The sequence below is a fragment of the Poecilia formosa genome, unplaced genomic scaffold (assembly GCF_000485575.1).
Source record: "Poecilia formosa unplaced genomic scaffold, Poecilia_formosa-5.1.2 Scaffold117, whole genome shotgun sequence".
Lineage (NCBI taxonomy): Eukaryota > Metazoa > Chordata > Actinopteri > Cyprinodontiformes > Poeciliidae > Poecilia > Poecilia formosa.
In genome coordinates this window covers 1774274-1800853 of record NW_006800056.1, presented here as the reverse complement: position 1 = coordinate 1800853, position 26580 = coordinate 1774274, and the positions used below count along the sequence as shown (strand labels likewise).

Here is a 26580-nt window from a genome sequence, read left to right as displayed (position 1 = left end):
CGCACACACACACACACACATACACACTCCGACGCGCTCGGCTCAGTTCCTCCGTGGCTGCGGCGGAGTACAGAGGAGTCAGAAAGGGAAAGAAAGAGAAGGAGAGAGAGAGAGGGAGGACAGGCAGCGGCGCGGACGTCAGGAGAGGGACGGAGTCACACAGAGAGAGGAAGAGACGGAGGCAGGGAGAGGAACGGGATAGCTGGTGGCTCACACTCACTCCTCATCCTCACTTTTTCCCGGGACGGCCGCTGGTTTCATGGTAAGACGCGCGACTCCGCTTCGGCTCGTTTCAGACTCAAACTTCAGGCTCAGATTTTGTACTTTTAAGTCAACTTTCCGGTTTGCATTTGTCGAGTTCTTATTTCCAACTTTTTTTTTTCTTTTTGGCTGAATATTTGGCAGGTAATCTGTGTTCTGGTGTGTCCACACACACACACACACACACACACACACACACACACACTCTCTCTCTCCCTCCCTCTCTCTCTCTCACACACACTCCCTCTCCACCTTTTATTTTTGTTTTTCCTCCATTCTTGCTCAGCTTTTCATCAGCCCCTCTATCCCTCTCTCCAACCTTCCTCACCTCCACTCATCATCCTCCTTCTCCTCCCCCAAGATGAGGAGGCCCCTGAGGAGATTCACCCTCTTTTCTCAAACACACACTTCTCCTCAAAAAGAAGAAAAAAACTCAAAGACAACACGACCCCAAAAGAACCCACCTTCGCTGACTTATTTTTCTTCTCTCCTCCTTCACACTCCTCCCTCCCTCCCTCCTGTCCTCCCTCTTTCCTCCTTCTGTCCAAGTCCAAGGAGGCAGAGTTGGATGTGAGAAGCAGCGAGTGCGACCCAGTCCCAGCAGAGCCCAGCAGAGACCCGGAGTCGCCCAGGCCGCCCCCTCCTCCTCCTCCTCCGGCTCAGGTTAACCAACCCACCGGCGGTGTGAGCATCCCGTCCAGCAGCCGGACTCACCCCAGCCTCAGCAGCAGCAGCAGCGGTGGTGGTGGTCAGGGTGGTGTTAGCATTGTTAGCAGTGCTGAGGGAGCAGGCAGCTCCATGCAGTTCAGCACCAGACCGCCTAGCGCCGAGCAGCCGGGCTTCATGGGGACATGGCAGCAGCAGAGCACTGACAGCAACCTCCTCTACAGAATGTCCCAGCAGGTACGTCCGCTGTCGGTCCAGGAGGGGAAAATTCATTTTTCCATCCCTCCGTGTGTGTGTGTGCGTGTGTGTGTGCGTGTGTGTCTGTGTGTTTACATGTTGTCTTCCACTTTTTGCTCCTGGAAAGTGTTGGATCTTTAATCAGTGCTGAAAGTATTTATTTTATTTCCTGCTGAATGCATGGACTTCTTTTATTTTATTTAATTCACTAAATATATTTTAAAAAATTATGTAGAAATTATATCCGATTTCAATTGCTTTTAAAGTCTCCATCAGTTGCGGAGTAAGCGGAGTTTCTATCCGTGTTTTGGAGCCTTCAGAGCGGGTAGCAGCTCCGGCAGGTTCCCCCCTCTGAACCGGCTCCTCACCTTCCTGCGGCCGACGCAAGGTGCTCCCGAACCCGGACCACGGCTGATTTCTCCCCCGGTTGCCTCTCACTCCTCTGCTGCCTTTCTTTTTTATTTTCCACTCCAGGTGTAAACCTGCAGCCAGAGCCGGGAGACTCCAGACTTATTTTTAACTCATTTTGGATAAAAAGTCGGAGGAAAGAAGGGAGGAGAGGAATGAGGGGAGAAGTCGGACCTTTGTGAGTGCTGGCGCGCGCGCGGGTGTGTTTGTGTGCTTCAGTTGTCGCGCACGCGCGTGAGGGGAGCCGGTGAGGGTCGTGCGCGCCTGTTAGGGTTGCAGTTAATCACTGCGGGACCTGCAGGCTCCGCCGTACCAAGCGCACGCTGTTACACACCAGGCCGCTGCGGCTCTTGCGCAACAGTTTCTGCGTTGGAAATGAGGAAACTTTTCATTTAATCTTCTCGCTTTTTTTTCTTTTTTTTTTTTTAGCCTTGCAACTGTCACATCAGGAATAAAATAATTCCGACACGGTTTTATCAGTCTGATAACTGGAATTAATGCTGGAATTTCACCAATATCCAGTTTTAAATTACTTNTTTAGATTTAATGGAAGTGGCATTGCTCGGACATTACTTTTCAAACTGATAAAGTATTTTTACTAAATGCAGAGCAAATGTGGAGGTCACAACCACTACAGGTTAGATTTCTGATTAGACGTTTTTTATTATTTTCTAAATTCAAAAGTTTTAAATACATGTAAACATGAGTTCAACATGTAATAAATCAACAAAATGAGGCATTAAATTCTGTATTTCAGTCAGAAATGCCACATTCAGTGAGCAAAAATCTGTTTTTGTATTATCTGTTTCTTGTGTCAAAAGTTCTGCATTTAATGCTAAATATTACCAGGTATTGTCTAATTTATTGTGCAAAACTGACTTACAAGCAACTTTTCAGCTAGACATGGGAGCTTGTTTCAAGTCAATAATTCCTTAATATTGATAAAAAGTTTTGGTGTCATTGGCAGATGTTTTTTCACTCATAAGGCTTTTTGAATGTGTTATAACTTTTTGGGTTAATTGTTTTCCTTTTTGTGTCAGAAGAATATTTTAGTCTAAGCTCAGCAGTAAGAGCAGGACATTGGTCAGTCTTTGCTCTGATGCATTTGCGCTAATCGATAAGCGTTGGCCTCCACGGCTTTTCTTGAGTAAAAGTTGGGTAAAGTTTGGAGTTTGATTTACTACAAAATTAAGACTCAGTTTGGTTGAGGTGAACTCTGCTGCGGTTAGAATGTGTATGTGAACGCCAAGCGGACCAGAGACTGCTCCAAAAGCAGGCAGTGGACCGCAGCGCAGGGCATTCTGGGTAAATACAACCAAAGCAGATGTGCTAGCCTAGAGCTAGACGGAGAAATGACTCCTGGTCTTTTACAAAAGACAAAAGATAAACCCTCCAACCCCTGAAATCTGACACGTCACTTTTGTTTCCATTTGGTGAAGAAGGAAGTGGCGCTCAATGTCTTCAGAGGTTTTTGTGTCGTTTCCTTCAGTGGTTCTTGGTGCGGCGCCCCCACAGGTGAGGAGGGGAACAGGCTGCTCAAAGAGTTCGGTTGGTTCGACTCAGTATAGAGAGAAAGAGAACCAAAGGCTAAAACTCTAACAAGTGTTTAAATTTTAGTCCTGAATCAAACTGAATCTGCTGGATTATCAGGTGGAAAAACATCCTGAAACGATGAATGGATCATCTCAAGCAAAAGTGAAAAAGGTCTTTCTAAACATAAAGAAAAAACTAACACTAAATGAACCAAATCTTTTTTTCATGACACAACTTCAAAGATGAAACTCTCACCTGGAATACTTTACATTTTTTTCAGAAAATCCCCAACTCGTTAAATTTACTTTATATTTTTAAACGTCTTGTCGTCTTTCTGCTGAACTTGACCAGTTACTGCGCTGCGTAACGTTTTGTCCTTGACATCCGCCTGCTGAACGCTTCAGGAGTCGCTGGAGATCCAGGATGCTGCGGCCGGGCTTTAACCTCATGCACACATTGGTATTGATCCGTACAAGCCTCAGTGACTGTTGCTACAGAGCGGCCTGCCCTTATCGTCCAGATCCCCCCCTCTGTCACCAGCCAGTGGTGGCTAACGAGGAGCAACACACACACACAAACAAACACACACACACCAGTCCTGCCTCCATCTTCACCCTCCCTCTTTTCTTTTTTGCTCTCCCTCTTTCTCTACCTCACTTTTCCTCTAATGAGTTGCAACACTGATAACGAGCCTGATGATCTTCCATTGATTCAGCTATCACTTGCTTGTCTGGTAATTGATCCGTAGCTGAGCCTCTAGTTAATTATATGGGCTTCGACATGGACCCCTGCCCCACGGGGAATTCTCAAGTCCTCCACAATAATAGTTTTAATAAAGGAGCCTGAGAATCTCTAGGATCCTCTTTTTTTCTGCAGCTAATACAGATTTTTCATCTTTCTGTTTCCACTCCAAATTTTTTTTTTCCTCCTCTTCCCGCTAGTAGCTGCTATCAGCAAGCGGCAAAGAGAGAAAAAAGGGGGAAAAAGTGTGAGAGAAATGAGAAGGAAGAGTGAGCTCTATTGGCAGAGTCCACTCTTCCCTCCCACAAATAACAGCCATTAAGCAGCCGGGTCAGAAGCTGAGCCACCAGCTTGACTTGAAACACTGAGTGCCACTTGAAAAACCCACAGACTAGCACATTTACAGCTGAGGGGAAGGGAGAGGGAGCGGGGGAAAAGTCTGGAGAGGGGAAAAAGCAACCTTGGCGGCTAAATTGTCACTTAATAGAATTAGCCTGAGCCTCATGCATTATGTTTTCAATAAGTTGTTAAGAGTAAAGCTGCGCATCGAAGGGGTGATACATTAAGTATTTTATGATGGTGGCTGCTGACAGGTCATAAAATAAGATGGGAGATAAAAGTAGAGATGCGTTTTTTCCTGGATAAAACAGAAAACTGTGCAAAGCTGCACGGCGACATCTTCCACTAAAGATGGAGGCTAAAGCTGGCTACAGATCTGATCATTGGGCACATTAAAAAACATCTGATCCATTTTTAAAAAGTGCACTAAAGTATAAACTGCTAGATGAAATATCATCAACTAAAAGTGATTGGAAATCTTAAACTTGAGTTCTTATTAAATAAACTTTTTGTTTTAAATCAAAGTTATCAGTCAAATTTATTTGTGTAGCACATTTCAGCAACAAGGCAGTTCAAAGTGCTTTAGATCACAACAACATAAAAAGTAATAAAAACAACATACAGTCACCAATTGAGAAACAAACATTACATTTTGTCAAATTCATCAAAATCATCAAAACACCTCAAATATGTTCCAGTTTTATGGTTCACAAGCAACTCTAAACATTTAAATTATGTCTTTAAGAACAGATTAACAAAAATCCAACATGTTAAAATGTTAAGGAAAATTATGTTTTTCAGTCAGAGATGCACAAAATGAGCAAAAATCTGTTCATTATGTTAAATGTTCTGCATTTTATGCAAATATATGTATATATTTATATATTGGTGGGTCTGTAATTATTAAAAAACAACAAATTAAGCAACATTTTCAATTCTAAACCCTTTTTGTTGCTACATTGTTGAATAAACAAACATTTTGCATCAGATTGGTGCAAAGTGTTATTCAGCTTTCAAATGTCTCATGTGACTCTTTAAAATTTACATCTTTAGAAATGTTTACACTAATGTTAGCATTGTTCTACTTTAGCATCTTTAGCATTAAGATGCTATTTTAGCTTTAAATAGCTGATATGCTAACTCCTCCTAGCACAACTTGAACACAACAAAAGTCTTTCCTAGCGTCCAATCAGATCAGAGAAGCGGCTTTTTCGTCTGTTGCTGTTAGGACGTCAATTGTGCGTCAAATTTACGGGCAAAAAAAGAAGTTCCGTCTGCTACCTTTGTATGTAAAAAGAAAAAAAAATTCTAAAAGGTATTAATTGCATAGACCTTTTAATATGTTAAAACCTAAGTAATTAATCAAATTGAATCCGCAAATATTCGTTTAGTTTGGGGTTCCGTTAATTTGAGAGTCCCGGGATGAGAAACGTTGTAAACCGCTAGTTTTTAATGCGCTACATGAAAAGCCTGATTTGACGGTATCAAGAGAAAATCGTCCGATTCCGATCTGCGGTCGATTGATCGATCGGTGCATCTCCAGACAAGAGGAGAACAAAAGCAATGAAGACAGGACAGGAGGAGAAAAGAGAGTTAAGATGTAAATTAAACACACTTGACAAAAAGACGTTCAGACACATGCTGCACTTTTCTCTCCGTGTACGTCGCCGGAACGACGGGTGTGATAATCTCAGCAAAGGTTAACTCTGCACTGCCATTAGTGGCTGCTACAAAAGGCTTTTAACAGACAGCCAGGCAGCTGTCTGCAGCAATTTAGCACAAAATCTGAAGTGACTCTATAGATCAGAGGCCGTTTAATGCAGCTGGGGAGAGAAGTTCTCCGTCTGTCCCTCTCTGCTGCTGATCTGCCGTGGAAAGATCACGGTGACATCTCCGTGGAACCCCGAACCGGCTCCGTCATTTCTCTAATGACGGCCTGATTGTGGGGAAAGGAGGAGCAGAAGGTTGTAGATGAGGGAGGGTGTCTTCATTGTTTGAGATGCTGTGTCAAAGGAAATTTTTCCCCCCTCTTCTTTTATCCTCCTGTGTGTCTTTTTCTCCGTGTCTGTCTCCTTCTACTCCTCCATCCCTCATTTTATTCCCACACCTTTGCTGCTGTGGGGACCAATTTGGCTAAAATGGAACCTCTTCCTCATTTTTTTCTTAATTAAAATCTGAGCGCCTCCACGGAGCAGCAGGAGGAGGAAGAGGAGGAGGAGGAGCGCGGAGATGGTGGCAGATTGCTGCTGTTTCCATTAGTCCTTCATTAGAACTGCTGGAAATCAAACAAAGGCTGCGGAGTTTTTAATGACAACTGAAGAAACCTGTGTGTGTGAGGTGCCACGTCGTTTACACACGCACAAACAGCTGTTAAATACAGAAAATGCTGACTACAAATAATTACTTTTTTGTGGCGCCCCCAATAACGCAGCGCCCCAGCGCGTCGCAAAAGCGAAACCCCGTTTTTTTTTTTTTTTCGTTGCGGAGGAGAACCAAGTTGCTGCCGGCCACTCGCAGCAGCCCACATGGTAATGAGGCAGGGGGACACGCAGCTAACTCCCCCTTCCTCCTCCTCCTCTTCCTCACTGCCCCCACCTCCCGGCCCCGAGCAGAGGAGGGGTGTCCGTGCCGGGGAAGTGTGCAGCGCAGTGTCACTGAGCATCTCAGCGGCACAGTTGAGCCCTCACCGGCCCCGGCACACACACTCACACATTTACTCTCTCTCTCTCTCCCACATTGCTCTCTCTCGCTCACACACACACAGGCGCGCGCGCGCACACACACACACACACATACACACTCCGACGCGCTCGGCTCAGTTCCTCCGTGGCTGCGGCGGAGTACAGAGGAGTCAGAGAAGGAAAGAAAGAGAAGGAGAGAGAGAGAGGGAGGACAGGCAGCGGCGCGGACGTCAGGAGAGGGACGGAGTCACACAGAGAGAGGAAGAGACGGAGGCAGGGAGAGGAACGGGATAGCTGGTGGCTCACACTCACTCCTCATCCTCACTTTTTCCCGGGACGGCCGCTGGTTTCATGGTAAGACGCGCGACTCCGCTTCGGCTCGTTTCAGACTCAAACTTCAGGCTCAGATTTTGTACTTTTAAGTCAACTTTCCGGTTTGCATTTGTCGAGTTCTTATTTCCAACTTTTTTTTTTCTTTTTGGCTGAATATTTGGCAGGTAATCTGTGTTCTGGTGTGTCCACACACACACACACACACACACACACACACACACACACTCTCTCTCTCCCTCCCTCTCTCTCTCTCACACACACTCCCTCTCCACCTTTTATTTTTGTTTTTCCTCCATTCTTGCTCAGCTTTTCATCAGCCCCTCTATCCCTCTCTCCAACCTTCCTCACCTCCACTCATCATCCTCCTTCTCCTCCCCCAAGATGAGGAGGCCCCTGAGGAGATTCACCCTCTTTTCTCAAACACACACTTCTCCTCAAAAAGAAGAAAAAAACTCAAAGACAACACGACCCCAAAAGAACCCACCTTCGCTGACTTATTTTTCTTCTCTCCTCCTTCACACTCCTCCCTCCCTCCCTCCTGTCCTCCCTCTTTCCTCCTTCTGTCCAAGTCCAAGGAGGCAGAGTTGGATGTGAGAAGCAGCGAGTGCGACCCAGTCCCAGCAGAGCCCAGCAGAGACCCGGAGTCGCCCAGGCCGCCCCCTCCTCCTCCTCCTCCGGCTCAGGTTAACCAACCCACCGGCGGTGTGAGCATCCCGTCCAGCAGCCGGACTCACCCCAGCCTCAGCAGCAGCAGCAGCGGTGGTGGTGGTGTTGGTGGTCAGGGTGGTGTTAGCATTGTTAGCAGTGCTGAGGGAGCAGGCAGCTCCATGCAGTTCAGCACCAGACCGCCTAGCGCCGAGCAGCCGGGCTTCATGGGGACATGGCAGCAGCAGAGCACTGACAGCAACCTCCTCTACAGAATGTCCCAGCAGGTACGTCCGCTGTCGGTCCAGGAGGGGAAAATTCATTTTTCCATCCCTCCGTGTGTGTGTGTGCGTGTGTGTGTGCGTGTGTGTCTGTGTGTTTACATGTTGTCTTCCACTTTTTGCTCCTGGAAAGTGTTGGATCTTTAATCAGTGCTGAAAGTATTTATTTTATTTCCTGCTGAATGCATGGACTTCTTTTATTTTATTTAATTCACTAAATATATTTTAAAAAATTATGTAGAAATTATATCCGATTTCAATCGCTTTTAAAGTCTCCATCAGTTGCGGAGTAAGCGGAGTTTCTATCCGTGTTTTGGAGCCTTCAGAGCGGGTAGCAGCTCCGGCAGGTTCCCCCCTCTGAACCGGCTCCTCACCTTCCTGCGGCCGACGCAAGGTGCTCCCGAACCCGGACCACGGCTGATTTCTCCCCCGGTTGCCTCTCACTCCTCTGCTGCCTTTCTTTTTTATTTTCCACTCCAGGTGTAAACCTGCAGCCAGAGCCGGGAGACTCCAGACTTATTTTTAACTCATTTTGGATAAAAAGTCGGAGGAAAGAAGGGAGGAGAGGAATGAGGGGAGAAGTCGGACCTTTGTGAGTGCTGGCGCGCGCGCGGGTGTGTTTGTGTGCTTCAGTTGTCGCGCACGCGCGTGAGGGGAGCCGGTGAGGGTCGTGCGCGCCTGTTAGGGTTGCAGTTAATCACTGCGGGACCTGCAGGCTCCGCCGTACCAAGCGCACGCTGTTACACACCAGGCCGCTGCGGCTCTTGCGCAACAGTTTCTGCGTTGGAAATGAGGAAACTTTTCATTTAATCTTCTCGCTTTTTTTTCTTTTTTTTTTTTTAGCCTTGCAACTGTCACATCAGGAATAAAATAATTCCGACACGGTTTTATCAGTCTGATAACTGGAATTAATGCTGGAATTTCACCAATATCCAGTTTTAAATTACTTTCCAACCTACAGACGTATGAATAAAATTGCTTATTTATATATATGAGGAAGTGTGGGTGGTAGAGCCTGTTGTCCCCCATTCTGCCGGTGTGAGCAGGTGGATGGGCCCCTGCGCTCCGCATCTGCTGGGGCCCCCCCTCTTCCTCTCCACAAACGCGCATCGTTGTTTCAATGTAATCAGCTGTGGGACTCGCTGTTATTTATCCTTCCGCGCATCACTTAGAAGATATCCTCTGACATAAATTCTCCGAAGGAAGCTCGTTCCTTGACAGACTCGCCTTATTGGAATCTAAGCGATAATGACTTTGTGTTTGCGGAGCCTGGCGCACCCCTGGGGTGTCCGGGCGAGAGAGAGAAAGAGAGAGAGAGAGAGAGAGAGAGAGAGAGAAAACCTGTAAAGAAGAGCCGGGTGACGCGGGGTTTTATAGTTCGTTAGGCCGGATTAGATGTGATCGATACGCAGGAAGAAGTCGGCGCAGCGCGGTGAGTTCAGGAGAGACGCGGCTGCGCCAGAAATCCAAACATCTGACAGGACTTCTCCAAAAATGTGACAAGACTGGAGTTTGAGAAATGTTACTTCGATGTCAATTAAAAAAAAAAATCATCGATCCTTCCTGTAGTTTGCAGCAGGTGCCAGATCACCCCATCTTTTAATAACTAATCGATAAGTCTGTTTTCACTTTACTTTTTTTTTCCACCTCGCGGTGTTTCCAAACCTTCCAACCGACAGGAGAAAATATTACGTTTTATTTCATTTTTAAATTCTATAATAGTAAAGTGCAAATATTGTAAATGTTTCCTTTTTTATATTATAGATAATATTTATTTAAAGAATATTTGAACACAAAATTGGTGTATTGTTAAAAACAAGCAAAATTAAAAAAGAGGCAGAATAATTTTTCTTGTGTTTTTCCATCCCATCCACCTGCATTATTTTCATTTTTCTTTCTAATTTATTATTATGTATATTTTGTACGTGAAACCCGGAAAAAGCTCGAACTGAGGCGTCTTCTGAAATGAGAATAATTAATGTCTCCAGCTCAAGGCCTCGGTGAGGTTTTTAAATCGTTTTTTAAAGCAGGAAATAAACATCCCCCGCAATCTAAATACAGAAACGCAGAAACAAGGTGCAGTTTGAAAGAAATCAATTAAACAGACTCGATAAATGCTGCCTGGTTTATGAGCTTTGTTCTGACATCTGTGCGCATTTTACGCAGCAAAATAAAACTTTCGTATTTGTTTTAGCACACAGAAGAATTACAAAAATTTGCTGTGAGTTTAATTATTTCCCAGGCATTACGGAGAGATTATATTCGGAGCCCTAATTTACCCGCAACATGCGTGGCTCTGAATATCGACCCCTGCGCGTTAGAAACCCCGCAGATAAGCGCTACCACGGGCCTAATTGGCTCATCAGGGATGTTTCCTCAGTAACAGCAGCCGGAGGCCGCGTCCCTTTTGCTTTTTTTTTTTTGTTTTCCTCTCCGCTTAGTGTCGGAGAAAACGTGGGAACCAGCATCAGGCTTTAAGGGGCTCGTAAAAAAGAAAAAAAAAACTGTCTTCACCTCCAACCTGCAGGTCTGGTGATGCCACCCAGGCGCAGCACATTTCCGTCAAAAAAACAAGAATAAAATAAAATTAAAATTAAGTGCTTGTTTTGAGTCTAAAGCTAAATCTAAATTAGAGTCTCCTTTTTTTTGTTTTTTTGTTTTTTGTTTTGTTTTGAAAGGGTGCAGTAACGCGGCTTCCTTTGAAAGGCGACAGGTCGACAATGGGCCGAGACCTGGAAGAGGTACAGTGGCACCAGAATTTACTCCTGTCTGCTTCCTTCAGACTCTCACTGTGAAACACAGCAGCTCCACTTAATGCAAGCAGAGAAAATGCAAAAGTTTTTAATGTAATTATTATAATTCACTACAAACTTCTCTGAGTGCATTTCTCACTCCAGCTGTTAAATTTAAGCTTTAAACTTCCTTGTTGTCTGGAAAAAAATTATTTTGCTTATTTGAAAATAGTAGAAAAGTTGAAAATATTTGCCTAATTAAAATCACAATACATTTATCATTTTAACCCATTTCTTGCTCTTATCAGTATTTTTTCACTGCTTAAATTTTTGCTTGCTTTTGTTTTAAAATACACCCACTGACTTTCAGACGTCATTCGCTCCCACCTGTCTTTTACTCCTTCAGTTGTCTTGTGTCACCATTTTTTTCTGCTACTCAGACGTGGGTTTTAGCCGCGTTTTGCTCCACTTGCTGTGTGTTTTCTGAGTGAGAGCATTAATCGCTCTTTAGGGCGTGATGACAGACGTATTTGTGGAAAAGCTCTGCTTTGTTTTGTCTGAGGAAAGAAGCAAGGAGGATAATATCCTCTTCAGCGCAGATCACAGTGCAAACTAATCTGCCTATTAACACCCTAATAGACTTATAGCTGCACGTCTGTGTGTGTGTGTGTGTGAGAGTGTGTGAGAGCAGCTTGTTTTACAGTGTTCGGTACAGGAGTGCTGCATGTTGCTTATGCATTGCTGTTTTCCTGCAGAGCTGGCCTCAGAAGGCAGTGATTTGATGCATATGTGCAGAATTATCCACAGTGAGTGAACGTGTGTGTGTGTGTGTGTGTGTGTGTGTGTGTGTGTGTGGTTACATTCGACTGTTATTATTTCCATGTCTGTCTTTGATGGGTCGTTGCACTCGAAGCATATGGATGTCTATACGTGCGCGCATCTGGTGTCGAGGCGTTCGTGTCTCCGCTTCTGCCATTTATTTTTCTGAGTGGGTGGCTCAACAGTCAGATGCCAGTGGTGTGTGTGTGTGTGTGTGTGTGTGTGTGTGTGTGCGCATGCTGGAGGACGAGTGCAAGCGTGTGTGTTGGCTCAGGCTCCATGTGTGTGCGGGTGCGAGGTGAAGTGTCTCTTGGCTGGCCTGATGGAGAGCTGGAGGAGAGCAGAGGTGAAAGAGGAGATTTGCAGGAAAGACATGCACCACTTCCCCCATTACTACTCCTTCTTTTTCTTCTGTCTCTCACCGCTTCTTCTTCTTCTTCTTTTGCATCTCAAATACAAAAACACTTCAGAACTTAAATGCAAAATAAACCTGGTTTGAGGATCCTCTCTGTGCAGAAAGAGAAGTGATTCCTGTTGTGTTTTTTAAAAGCACATACTGACAGCAGAAAGGAAGCTGGTGACTGTTTGCTGTGGCACCTGACGGAGAAACGCCGTCTTAGCAACATCTTCCATTTCTGCACCATTTGAATCTGACTGCAGGATTCTCATGTTCAAGCTGCAAAAACACAAAATCTTACCACGTAATTCTGCTCTAGTTTGTAGTGCAAATATCTGTGTACAACTGAAATAAGACAAAACTAACTTAAGTTAGTTAAAGCAGCATTTTATTAAGACGTAAGAGCTTGTTATAAGTCAATGAAAAAGTTCCAGTTCCACTGACAGATCATTTCACTTATAACAAAACATTTTTCCCATGTTAAAAGTGAAATTATCTCCCAGTGTAACTAAAACTTTTTCATCAATATTAAATAATTATTGACTTAAAATAAACTCCACAAGTTTGTTGTGTCATATTTCACTTTGTAAGATTTTGTGTTTTTGAATATTTGAAGCAAAATGAAGCCAAATTAATTACCCACTATATTAAAATACTGTAAATTTACAACCCAAATATGTGATTATTTTATCACATATTTGGGTGAAAAGGCTGAGTGAGTCAACTGTTCAAAAATAGAAGACATGAACTACAAAACAAGGTATGCTGGTGAGAGGTGCATCAAAAGATGACCAGAGGTTCAAATCTGCATTTTAAATGATGAAAAATCTAAATTTGCTGAGAATTTCCTCCATTTTCAGCACAGAAGTGCATCAACCAACACCACAAGCTATGCAGACATTTGCACTACAAACTAGATACTTGTTAAGATGTTGTGTTTTTGCAGTACAGTATGTTTGCCCTATTAAGAAGCCACCAAGCTTAGTGAAAGTGGAGGATCCACAAAGTCCCATTCATGCTGTGTTTAGCCAGGCACCAGCTACAGCTAAACTTTATCCAATGATTGCGCCATCGCTGTCCTTCGTTTAAACTCCCGTTAAAGAAGAAAAAGTATCTCTTCTTCTTGGGTAAATATCCTGATCATGTGCATTTTGGGGTCATGCTGCAGCCTCTGCAGTTGTGCAGCGATGCCCTGCAGGACGGGTGAGCGCTGACCCTGACTCTGCATGTGAGACCCGGGGGCAAACAGTGATCAATACGCATCATGTGAGCTGCGCTGCAGGGCTGCGTGTCAGCTGTTTCCTGTTTGTCCCGAGGAGACGCGCCGGCGTGGCCGCCGAGACGCACAGATGCATTCATGAGAGTCGTGTTGGCCTCCTGCAGCAGCGTTGCATCGTCTGAGCTTCACTCCTGCAGGTTTCAGGAACAACATTTGTTCTTTATGTCTGTCTGATTAATTAATGCACCAATTAATCAGACAGTTTTACCTTTTGATCAGTTCTGATCTGTGATTGGTGTGTCAAAAACAGAAAAACCTGAAATTCTCCTAATCTCTAAATGCATCAAAGCTCAGAAATCCCAGCCTTTTCAGTCAATAAATGCATCATGCAGCAGCATGCAGCTTCTCTGATTGAAGCCCTTAATAATCATAGAAATCATACATTTTACTAAAAAGTCATTTTCAAGATGCTGTACAGAAATAAAGATTAAAAATAATAACAATAGGAACTATAAACACACAGGAAAATATTAAAAGCAAAAGGTTTTCTTTAGTAATAGTGGTAATAAACTTTATTACTATAAATGTCATAATTTGATGCGCTGTAGCAGATTGTAGCTAATTCACTTAACAGAAATATATAAATAACACAATTATAAATACAGCAGAAACACACAGACTATTTATACAGTTAATCTAAGCAGTTTCCAACAAGATGTTCATTTGAAAACTACTGACATCAGGTTTTCTTAACCTTTGCAAACAAACAATAAAAAAATCAGAATCAGCAGCTGAGAGCAGAAAAGCCTGATTGGTGAATCTCTACTTTCAAAAAGGTGAATCCATGAAGTGAGACTCAGACATGAATGTAGCTTTAATAAGGAGAGGGTGGATCATCTGCATCACAGACTTTCTGCTGCTGTGCTGCAAAATATCTGAAATATTTTTTTTATATTAGTATTGTCACAACTACTGCTTTTCATTGTCATTTCTATAATCCTAATGTATTTTTCTTAATTCTGCTTACTTGTCTAATTTGACGTTTGCTGCTGCCTGTCTTGGCCAGGTCACTTTGGTGAAAGACATCTTGATCTCAGTGGGTTTTTATCTGGTTAAATATAGTTTTAATAATAATAATAATAATTATAATAATAATAACAATAACAATAACCTTGTTCTGCTTCTTTTCCTCCTCCTTAAAACAAGAACCCAACATTCAGTCATTTGTCTCTGGGCAGTTTCCTGCATTCAGGAAAAGTTGCCGGTGTGAGGAGGAAGTGTGTGTTTGAAGAGGCAGCCGCTCAGGATGTCAACACCCCACCGCCGACTAATGAGGGGACACGCACGCACGCACGCACACACACGCACACACACACACACACTCTCTCTCTCTGATATGACAGGAATGCAGCAGCTGTCACCGGTTTGTGCGACTCGTTGCGGCGGCAGCAGCCCTGGTTCGGGTGACCAGCCCACCGGCATGCTGGGTAATCCCAGATTAGAGGCGTTTCTCTTGCCGGTCCATATGGCGGAGACATTGTCTCGGCCCGTCCTGCAGGCGGAGGAAGGTGACATTCGGTGTGACCTGCGCTAAGTGACAGGAACCCAGGCCATACTTTCACCACGGCTTCTCCCTTTTCCTGTTATTCCTCAACTCCTGTTATGTTGTTTGGCTTGGAGCCGCGCCAGCGCAGCGGGCAAATCGACAGCCCACTATTTTTACATCCGTCTTTAAGGACCCCGTCTGCCGGCTCTCCCTGCCAATTTGCCCCATCAGCAGCGGCAACAAAGGGGAGCTCTCAAGGCAGCGAGCCTTTCATTTCTCTGCTGCCGGTGTGACTAATGTTGTCACTGCTATGTGAAAAAGCACTCAGCCTGGATTGCTATTATTATTGTTAAAACCATCATCATCATCATCATCAGGCTTGTTTATGGTTATGGATAATGATGGTAATTTTGTCCGGGCCTTGCAGTTGACTCTTTCTCCCAACATGCACTGCTGTGTACGTTTTTAGACGCGGGGAAATTACTGAAGTTGTTGTTGAGGGGAAAATGGTTTTTCTATCAGGTAGCACAGCCGCGGCGGGAGGAATGGGGAACTTTGGTTCCATCTCCTGCAGGGGCGCTGCCAGGGGGGGCTTTGGGGCCTTTCATGTTATATAACATTTTTAATGCATGAATGTAGAGAAAAAGACAAGTGTGGATAAGTTGGAACATTTATTTTTATATTTAAAAAAAAACAACAGATGCACCGATTTGACGTTTTATTCCCAGTGCCAATTTCATTTTCTCTTAGTTTTTTAAGATTTCCTTGCTTTAAAAAATGGCCCAGTTACCTCACCCTGTAAGGGTAGATTTACTCCACAAGAATTAGACATATCTGGTTTTAGTGAACTCTGAGTATAAAATTAAAGGTAGACACGAACAAAGTGCATCTGGCAAATGCAGACATGGCATACATTGCCAGCATACATGCATTTGTTTGACTGGGAAACAAATGCACTAATTTTGACTTCTGTAGATTTTTATGCATTAAAAATTTTATTTATTTGTTTCTTCATACAAAAGTCCTGAGCCGGAACCTTTGTATTCATGTGTTTCTGGTACGCCCGTATTTCTGATGCACAAGATTTGTTATTACTATTATTTAGAGCTGAAACTGTAAGTCATTAATTTAAATTATCTAATTGATTACATAGATGTTTTTGGGGGGTGTTTTTTTTACATACAAAGGTTCCAGATGGAACTTTTTGATTTGCATGTTTCTGGTACGGCCTGTAAGTCTGACGCACAGGCATCATCCTCTAACAACAGCACTAGCTAATAAAGCCATTTCTCTTGGCCCACTGGGGGTTAATCTCTGCTTCAAAAAATGATCTGATCAGATGCTGGATAATACTGTTGTGCTAAATGGAGTTAGCCTGACAGCGAAGCTAATTAAGGCTAATTTAGCATCTCAAGGCTAACCATGTAGCAGCAATGCAGATGTCCCCAGTGCTAACGTTGGCGTCCACAGTCCACATTTCTACGGATGGATTTTGAAGCTGAATGGCAGATTGGAGCATTTTGCTCCAATCTGATGGTTAAATAACATAAATAAGAGATTAAATATCTGTTGTGGCATTTATATGCCTATTTATTCAATAATTATGTCTATTTATTCAATAATTATGTCTATTTATTCAATAATTTAGCAGCAAAAAGTGTTTCTGAATTGAAAATGTTGCTTATTTTGTTATGATTAATATGCACACAATTAATTACAGACCTGATGTATCTTAGCTGCTGCTGCTGCCCAGTGTGTGTAAATAACGGTGCAGTTGTTCCTGTGTGTGTGTGTGTGTGTGTGTGTGTGTGTGTGTGTGTGTGTGCGCGCGCGCGCGTGGGCGCGTGCGTGTGTATTTACTTGTATATAATGCATAAAGAGGACCACATTAACTGCAAAATAAATGCAAAATGTTACTTTGCACAAACTGATGCCGAACACTGCAAAAACACAAAATCTCACCAAATATTTTTGTTTTGTGCAAATATCTTAGTACACTTAGAATAAAACAAAACTAAATTATGAATAGCATTTCAGCAGGAAATATGAGCTTTTTTAGGTCAGTATGTCTTAAATATTGATTTAAAAAGTACTAGTTCCACTGGAAGATTGTTTATTAAATTTCTAACTAGTCCTTTTTTATAAAAAATATTTAGGAAATATTGATTTAAAACAAACTCTTATTTCTTGCTGAAATGTTACTGGTAAGTTAGTTTAGTCTCATTTTAAGTGCAGTAATATGTTTTCACTATAAACTAGACCAAAAATTCTTGGTGAGGTTTTGTATTTTTGCACTGAACAAATCAGATGTTCAAAATCCTCAGAATTTCTGTTCTGACCTGGTTTTGAATATTTCTGGGGCTCCTTACCAAACTTTTCCTGATCTTTTGATGCATTCGCGGAGGAGGAGGGAAGGCGATGGCGGCTACTCTTCTCCTCGCCCTCTCCTGTTGGCGGCCATGTTTTATTCTGCGCCTATCTCTCCGCGCTCCGCTCGGCCGGGCTCTGTTCTGCTTCCAGTCTGCCGCGGGGATCTGATTGCTGGAGGCCCAGGGAGGATTTTAGGGTGGTTCTGGAGAAAGGGAGGCTAGTGGTACAGACTGTGGTTGGCGGCGAGCCAAAGTACACACACGTGCACGCGCACACATCAGCAGCACATGCTCACTTAAACACATCCAGTCCCTTCAGGTACAGATACACTTTTTCCTGTTCTTTTCCTCAGAATGAGCAACAAGTTCCTTTGAATCTGCAAACTTCAGCCTGCGCTCATTAGCCTGCTACTTTCTGTTGCGAGCAAAGTGTTAAAGCCACATGTGTTAGCATTTGTTTGTGTGCTCTGCTGACTTTGTAAAGATGTTGGATTAATAACATTTAATGGCCACTGTTAAATGCAGCTGCCCTGGCATCCCACAGCTTGTGATTTTTTTTTTCTGGCAAGCTTTTGTCTTTGTAGGTATTTGTGTGTTTGCAGGCAAAGTAGAAAAATATCACTGAGTGTGTGTGTAGACCTCACCTGGCTGTGTCAAACTACTACAAGGTTTTAAACCGTTTCAGCATTTCCCATCATGTGATTGGTTCGGTTTAAAGTCATTAAAATGAAATAGAAAGTTGCCCCTCCCCCACGTGCTGCTCAGCTGGCTGCTACTCTTTTCTGTTGCTTCGAAAAGGGGTAACTTAGGGTGGTCAGGTGTGTGTGGGTGGCAAAACACAACCTGAAACAAGGACAGAAAGGGAGGAATGTTATGATACAATCATTAATTATTGAAAGTGGGACTTCATTTACACCAAAAAAGTCATAAATCTATAAACTAATATATTTTTAAAATAAATAATAAATTAGATTTTCATTTCAATCATTGATTCTGCTGGGGTGGGTACCGGCCCCCTTTGGGCCCACCTTAGTGACACCACTGCATAGGAGAATAGAATAGAAACCGACTTTATTGTCCCACAAAGTGGAAACAGCAGAATGAAGTCGAAAGGTTCACACACGAAAAACGTTCTTAAAGTGTTAAAAAGAATCTATAAAGACTAACAATAGCAACAATAAAACTGATAATAATACTAACTAACAAAACAAAAAATACTGTGCAGTTATTATAAATAAAAATATTAGACTCCTAATGATGTGAAACTGAGACGGATTGTTTTTCCAAAATGTGCCTCATGTTCCTGTGTTGAACATCGAAACAGACTGAATATTTACCATACAGTTTGTCAGAGCAGGAAAACAGATGTGCGGCTTATTTTTCAGCTATTCTGAAAATATTTCTGGTTCTAATAAAAGTCCAGAAAGTCACAGTGTGGCTGCTAAATGAGCAAGAATCAACAAAACAACAATATTTATCAGGAGTTCATTTGTTTGTGTTTTAAAATCTGAAACACGGAGCTGTAGTAGTCAGTATGTTACATCATTTTACAGCAGTACCATTAAAAGCAATTATGTCATGTTATGCTTTTTTATGCATGTTTCTGTGAAAATATGGATTTTTACTCCAAGTGGGCGGTTTTTATTATAAGTGTGACGTTTTGCTGAACGCTCCTGATTTAAAGGATCAGCAGGTTGCTGCTCACCCTGAATCCAGCCTGGATGGATCAGCCGTTTAAAACGTTTAAAACAATAAATACCCCAACAAGCCGCCGCAGTCAGACCTGGCTTCATGCATGTGTCGTTGTTTACCTCCCTGGGACATTACCTGTTCATCCATGGTGACAGTTTGGGCTCCCCGCAGCAGAACAAAGTGAGAACTCGTGTTTGAAATAAGTTGTGTGAGTTAAAAGCAGGCGGCACGTCGGCGTTGTTCCCCCCCCACAAACCCGTTGCCACGCGTCCACACTCGATTTCTTTGTGCTGATGTTTTCTCCGTTAATGGCCCGAGCTGCATCCTCCTCTGTCGGGAAACACACTCTGACATAAGTGCTTTTGTCCGCTGTGACTCTGACTGGCATTTAATATTTCATGGCATTTAATCCATTTGATATGTTTTTCTCCAAACACACAAAAGATACGCAGCCTTTGTTTGCTTCATCCAGCCCATTATTTCACACTTTTAGATGTGTAAAAAGGCAGCAAGAAAGCAGCTTCTGTTGTATCATTGGAAGCATAAAGTCGTGGCTGGGCTGGTGTTAAAATATGTGCTCATTACCGTAAAGCCAAACGCCCCCTCCCTCTCCGTCTCACCGCTTAACCTCACATTTCCAACCATTTGGAACCTGCAGGACGTCCCAGTTGTTCCTGCTGATGGGAGCCTGAGCAAAGAGAAAGTCCGGCTCTGAGCCACCGCCGATTATCGTTACTAACAGAAAAATAATAAAATCTAAATGTGTTACTATTGCAACAGGAGAAAAAAAGCAACAAATGGTGGTCAAAATTGGGACCGGGGGCCATTTGTGGCCCACCCAACAACAAAAATTAAACATATTAGGACAAAACCACAACTTTTAAATTAAAATCTGCTCACAAAAATGATAAATGTTTTCCAATCTATTGTCATGGTAACTAGGATTGACTTACACTTTAAATTACAACTTGATGCACCCAAATTTGTTTTCAGTTGCTGTATTAATACATGAAAACTGTTTTTAACTGAAGAGCCAAATAGATTAAATATTTTCTCAGTTATGTTAGCTATCTCAGCTATGATCCCAATCCTACAAAAAAATTATTATTTTATTTATTTAATTAAAATACTTCATTATTGTTGAGTAGGGGAAAAAAATCACAACATTTTTGGTGATATAATTTTTTTAAAATATTTTTTTGGCCCTCAAGTGCTTTTATATACAGACTACTTTGGACCATTTGACAAAATGTTTGAACACCAACATCATAAAATCTACTTTGATGCGATTTGATATTATTAAACAGGTTTTATATCTATGCTGCTATTTTGGAACAATGTAAAAATAGCTTGGTTTTGTTCATCTGCTGATGATACAATATATAAAATCTAAAAATGTAAATTAAATACTGTAAAACAGATTGTTTTACGCTTGGACTTCTTGTACCTTTAAAAACTTGTTTTTGCTCTGATTCTGTCCAGCAGACGTGAACAAACCCGGTCCAGTTGTTTCCTCCCAGCTCGGCCACCATAACGGCAAACTTTACGTTAACACGCCATTAAATGCTTCTGTAAGTCTCGCCTTTCTCCATGTGATCAGTTTGTGTTTTGTTTGTTTTTCCTTCAGTCTGAATGGACACCAGTCTCTGGCGGCAGACTGGTGTCAGTCTGCCGCCAGAGTCAAACGCTCTTCTTCATTTTGCTCAGACACAAAGAAAAGAACAGCAGAAGCTGTTACAGTTTAACACACAGGATCAGTTTAATGACTTACGGTGATCTAAGGTCAGCAGTGGATGTTTTCTACTCAGAATAATAATAACATGATTCAATCTGAAGTAAAGGAAAGCAAATACTATTTTACTCCTGCTTTAGTAATTTCTTGGATGGCTACTTTTTACTTTGCTTGAGTAAAAATATGCTTAGCTTGTGCTACTCTGACTAGAGTAACATTTTTGGTTATGTATTGTATCGTTTATCATTTATCGGTTTTTTTATTTATCATTGTTACAATAAATTTAAATTAACAATGTTTTAAAACTCTGGATTGTCAGGATTGTTGGTTTTGCTATTTTCTCCACTGTTTGTTCAATAATCTGCCAATATGCAGCTACTGTGTGCAGCTGAGTGGTGGAAATCACTTCTTTGTGTGACCGGTGTCCTGAAGACGCGTGTTGCACACAGAGGAATGTTTTTCTAGAGCAGAATTTGTGTTTGTGGTGCTGTGAATGCTGTCACCTAAAAAGACGTAACAAGTAGGTATTGTCACTTTTATCGTTATCACAATAGTAACGCAAAATACTGCGATAAAACTTTACTCCACACAGAGACCCACCTCTGGTTCTGAGGAAGACGAGGAGAAGCAACCGAGGAGGCGTCTCTGTTTGGAGATCAATGGGTAATAGTCTGAAGTCGCAGAGGCGATTAGAGGCGTCGACTTGCCTGTGTTGTAAATGCTGTCAGATCTGTTAAAGGAAGCCTAATACCTCTCAGGTTGAAAGCTGTAATAACATCAACTGTAACCGAATCCGCGGGGAAGTGCAAGTCTGTCTGCGTTTGTGTGAGTGAGTGGAAAAACAACGGGAGGAAGGAGAAAGAGTTTCATTCTGTGTGCGTTACACCAGGTGTGTGTGTGTGTGTGTGTGTGTGTGTGTGTGTGTGTGTGTGTGTGTGTGTGTGTGTGTGTGTTCAGGTGTGTGACGTGCCGCAGGGTTCGCTGCCGGCACTTTCTCTCCGGCCACCAGACGCCTGTCACTGGCATGAAAAAAAAAAAATGTTGGATGAGGAGGACAAAGGAGGAGCTGAAATCATGTCACGTAGCGCTAATTCATCCAGCCTCATTAGAGAGCGGGAGGAACCCGGGGGGCGCGGGGGGCCTGGGCCCCCACTGCCACACACAGACGCATGCATGCATTCCCCCGGTGGGTCTGCAGCACATGCTTCCACACTGCAAAAACACAAAGTCTCACCAAGTACTTCCTTGTTCCTAGTGCAAATATCTTAGCATACGGAGGTGGATAGTAACTAGTTACATTTACTGGAGTAACTTCACTATGAAGCATCTCCACTCTTACTTGAGTAAAATATGTTTTAACCATAAATTCCCCAGACACAGACACACACCTGCAGTTTTTGTTAGTTTTTTATTGAAAGAAAATGATTTGGAAAAAATGATTTTGCCTGATTTTGTTATTTTGTTACTTATATGAATTATTGTCATTTTCATCCTTAAAATACCAAAATTTCCAACTAACTTTATATTTTGTTCCATCTGTTTGTTTTATTAAAATATTAATGATTTGGTCAGTTCCTCAATACATGAGTAAACTTTTACCAAAAACATTTTTACTCTTTCTTGATTAATTTGTTGGATGACTACTCTTACCTCTTACTTGAGTAAAAGTTTTGAGTATTCTACCAACCTGTTAGTGCACTTTAAATAAGATAAAACTAATTTACAATTAACACTTCAGCAAGATGTAGGAGCTTGTTTTAAGCAAATAATTCATGTCATGAATTATTTACTGGGTAGGACTAAGTAATTCAGAGTCGCTGGGTGGATCTAGCCCCGCCTTCGAGGACAAAGCTCCTCCTCTGAGATGCAGTTTCCAAGCTTCTGAGCACAGCAACACAGCTTCCCCACTCTGCTCCTTCAGACTAGCCACCGGCAATTAGCCAACACCTGGTGGAACATCAGCTGAGCTCATTACTGGAGCTACTTCACAGAGCAACGCTGGTTAAAACGTGTTAAAGGGTTAATAGAGGAGCCATGTTGTGATGACTTCCTGAAGGCGGAGTTTCAGAAAGAGCAAGAGCTTCTTAAAGAGACAGAGGCCCAATTTCACAGCGTTTTTGATATGTACAGCATTTTTATAACTGGAGGAAATGTAGTTACTTGATTATGTTATAAAATGACACTATGTTCCCGGAAAACACACAGAATTGAAGAAAAACTGCTAGTTTCACTGGCAGATTATTTAACTTCTAACAAAACATTTTTCCCATGTTACAAGTGAAATAATCTGACAGTGGAAACTATTTTTCTTTTTCATCAATATTCAGGAATCATTGACTCCTATTTCATGCTGAAATGTTACTTGTGATTTAGTTTTGTATTATTTCCAGTGTACTGAGGCCTTTGCAGTAGAAACTTGACCATGAATCCTTGGTAAGACGTCGTGTTTTTGCAGTGCAGTCAGATCCGGTTTCTCTGCTCCCTGCACACGTACACAGACGACACTGGCGCACGGCGCATGGCGCTGCGCGGGGGCAGTTTGGGGAATAGAAAATTGCCTTCTCAGGAAGGCCCCGGCCAATTAAGGACCTGACCGTATTGAATGTCAAGTGTTAATTTAGGCTCCCCGTCCCCCCATCCTCGCCCCTCAATTTCCCAGCAGGGTGGGTGGTGGTGGGGGAACGGGCTGGATGTGTGTGTGAGATGAGCAAATGCATGTCAAGCCAAAGTTGATTGCCTCGCTCCGTATTATGTGTCGCAGGCAAGTGGCAAATGTGCTCCCGCCTTTTAGCCTTTCTCGCACCCCCAGAGGGACCCGGCGCTGGGAGGAGGAGCGGAGGAGGATTAACTGTACCGCCGCGATAAGAACGGAGGGGGGACAGACAGGGAGAGGACGAAGGCTTGGTTTGATCTCCAAGGACTGGGCGGTGACTTTGATAGTCTTTTAATTGCCTTCATTTCGCAGAGGTGACGTCCCTCGGAGACATCCTCTAAAACCGAGCGTGACTTTAAAGTTTAAAGTCCTGCTGAACGCTTTGATCTCGTAGGTTGCGTCTGAGTTGGGCTGATGGTAAATGCCCACCTCCTTACCTCCGTGATCTAATATACATCCACTTAGTCTTAATGGGCAGATTCCCTTTCTCCTCTTGTGATGACTGTTGCACTCTTTAAAAGTGAAACTGCCAGCTTGTCTTTCCCATCTGACCCCCTCCTTTGTCTCCGTCGGTCTCTGCCTCCGCGACCTCCGCCTGAGTTACAGCAGAGTTTATGCTGCAAACCGACCTTCCTCTCTTTGTTTTGCATTCGTGTTTCACATTTGCATGAACGTGTGCGAGCGCTGCTTGTCGTAATGTTGTGAAATTGAATAAAGAGGGTGAGTATCGATCATTTACCCCTGTGTGTTGTTGGCGTCTGCAAAGTCGTGACAGAGAGAGGTTGGGTCATCTGCACAAATGCAAACAGACGAGCAAACGCATCACAGAAAGCTGCAGAAGTTCCTCCAGTTTGGGTTTGTCTCATGAAAACATTTTGATAGGACAGAACAGAAATATCTGTAGTTGTTGTCCAGGAGTAACAGCAGCAAAGTGACAATCGGAGCACATAAAGTCACACTAACATAAACATTGTGAACTCTGATCCAAAGGAATGTGCAACTGTCGGATGATTTCAACAATGTTCTTTAATAAAACAACAAATTCTCAACAAGGTGTGGAAATAAAACGGTGCAAATAGCAGCTGGGATGGAAACACTTACTGTGTTTTTTGGCAGCAGTAGATTTGTTTATATTACAAATGCACGCAAACTTTTGTCAATATTCTGCTAATGTTGATAAAACACAATTTAGGAATTTCCATTAAATAAAAACACAAAAACACATGAATAAATCTGTCACTAAAAACTTGCAGAGCAATGATCATCCAACTACTTCCTGTCGTCTTCTTTGTGGTTTCGGTCAGTGGTAACATTCAGCTGAACAGATGTTAGGTTTTATGCTAGTGCTAATATGGTTTCTGGGCAGCTAATCCTCAGTCTCCAAGAGCAGAGAAACTGAAGTTAGCTTCTATGTTAGCTTCTATGTTAGCTTCTATGCTAGAGCTAAGATGGTTTTTACTGTTTTTTTATTATACATTAAGCTTTGGTGTTTTAACTATTAAAATAGTTCCAAGTGTTTTTTGAGAGAGTAATCATGGATGTCAGCTGTTTGTGGGTCACAACTTCTGGCATTTATACTGTATTTGTACCCGGTGAATGAGTTAATTGGGTAAAAATAGTGGCTGTGTTTCCAGAATCAGTGGCAGAATCCTGGACAGGCAGCTGTTGCAGGTCAGTGTTTGGAGTAATTCAGTCCCTGATCACTGATAGCAAACCAGAGGCAGCGCGTTAAAGCAGAGAGAGAGAGTTCAGCCGCTTGGTAGACTCTGGAGTTAGACCGGACCGAGAAGTCTGTCAGGCTCAAATTGATCACCAGCCCTGGGAAACCGGGAGCAAACAGAAAGGGACGTGGACAGATGCCACAGATCAGGCAGAAAGAGAAAGAAACAGGGAGAATCTGTGGCTTAATCCGCCCAGAACGGCCGTTTTCCCCTCTGGATGATAGATGTCGTGGGCCTGCCGGGTGACACAGATGGATAACGCAGGCGTCCGGGGTGATAGGGTTATAAATTAACACATTACTGGACCCTAATGTGGACTGCAGCGGCCCACCTCGCAGCAACGCGACCGGCCCTGCAGGCGAACACACCAACACGCCCACAGCCTCGCTGATGCGTCGCGCTGAGCTCAGGATGCGGATCCTGCTCCTCAAGTGGCATTGATTTGGCAAAGTGCTGAATGAGCAGCAACGCTCCAGCTGCTGTTCCTTCTCCACTTTCTGTACTGTTTCCTGCGTTTCGCACGTTGGTCCTCATTTATTCTCCTTTTGTTGCTTTAGTGCAGCGCAGAAACATTACTCCTCTTCTTTTACTCTGAATTTGGCTTCTCGGATCCTTTCACTGCAAAAACATGAAATCTTACCAAGTATTTATGTGTAGGTTCTAGTTCAAATATCTTAGTTTCGTCTCATTTCAAGTGTACTAACATACAAGAAACCTTTCAGTTAGATATAAAAGCTTATTTTAAGTAAATAATTCCTTACTGGGAGATTATTTCACATACAAGATATTTTTCCCATCGGTGAAATAATTTGTCAGTACTTTTTGATCAGCATTAAGAAATTATTGATTTAACACAAACTTTTATATGTTACTGAGAAGTTACTCATAAGTTAGTTTTGTTTTGCTTAATGTGCATTAAGGTATTTGCATTAGAAACTAGACTTGGTGAGACTTTGTGTTTTTGCAGTGTTCGCTGCTCTGCCAAGAAGTTTCTCTCCTCAGATGTCCTGAAAAGTGTCTGCCTCGGCTTTCTCTCTCCAGCTGGAACATTTCTTCTTCTGGCCCACACAGTTTTCACCAGCCAAAGCTGTTATGTCCCCCGAAGTTGAGCCCAAAAGGGAAGTGGTGTGTGTGTGTATTTGTAGCTGGGGATTGGTGTTTAATAGCCCGACATACAGAAGAGCTAATATCCAGAGCAGCAGTAGCCTGCGCGCTGGAAGGCCACACACAGAGGCGCGGCTCTGAGCAGCCTCACAGTTTTGGGAACTCGGCTCGCCGCCTGCGAAGCGAGGCGAGGGCCCAGACTTCTCCCAGCTGACCGCAGCCGATTCAGAGTCGCTGCATGTGGCGACCGCCACCGGCTCTTCTGACGAGTTTCAGCTGAAAGCTAAGCGCTGTTAGCGTCCGCTCAGAGCGTGAGATGAAGAAACTGTCCTTCCTGTCTTCCTTTCTTTCTGAGGTTCGGCGCAAACAGTTAACATCTGGTGACCAGCACCTGACCTTCATATGGCCTCTCACACACACACACACACACACACACACACACACACACACACACACACACACACACACACA

The 26580-nt window shown here is 43.1% G+C and overlaps 1 protein-coding gene across 4 annotated transcripts in view; it reads left to right on the top strand.

The window, feature by feature from the left end:
* bnc2 (basonuclin zinc finger protein 2) overlaps positions 1 to 26580 on the top strand; it is a 241306-nt gene that overhangs the window by 83818 nt on the left and 130908 nt on the right. The window contains exons 1-3 of one of the 4 annotated variants that reach the window (XM_007560634.2): positions 6837 to 7220; positions 7769 to 8131; positions 10804 to 10866. In XM_007560634.2, the coding sequence (XP_007560696.1) occupies positions 7218 to 7220; positions 7769 to 8131; positions 10804 to 10866 (429 nt within the window). In that variant the 5' untranslated portion in view covers positions 6837 to 7217. Of the gene's footprint in view, positions 1 to 810; positions 1165 to 6836; positions 7221 to 7768; positions 8132 to 10803; positions 10867 to 26580 lie in introns of those variants that run through there. The other 3 variants (XM_007560631.2, XM_016675582.1, XM_007560632.2) reach the window with 3 other exon arrangements.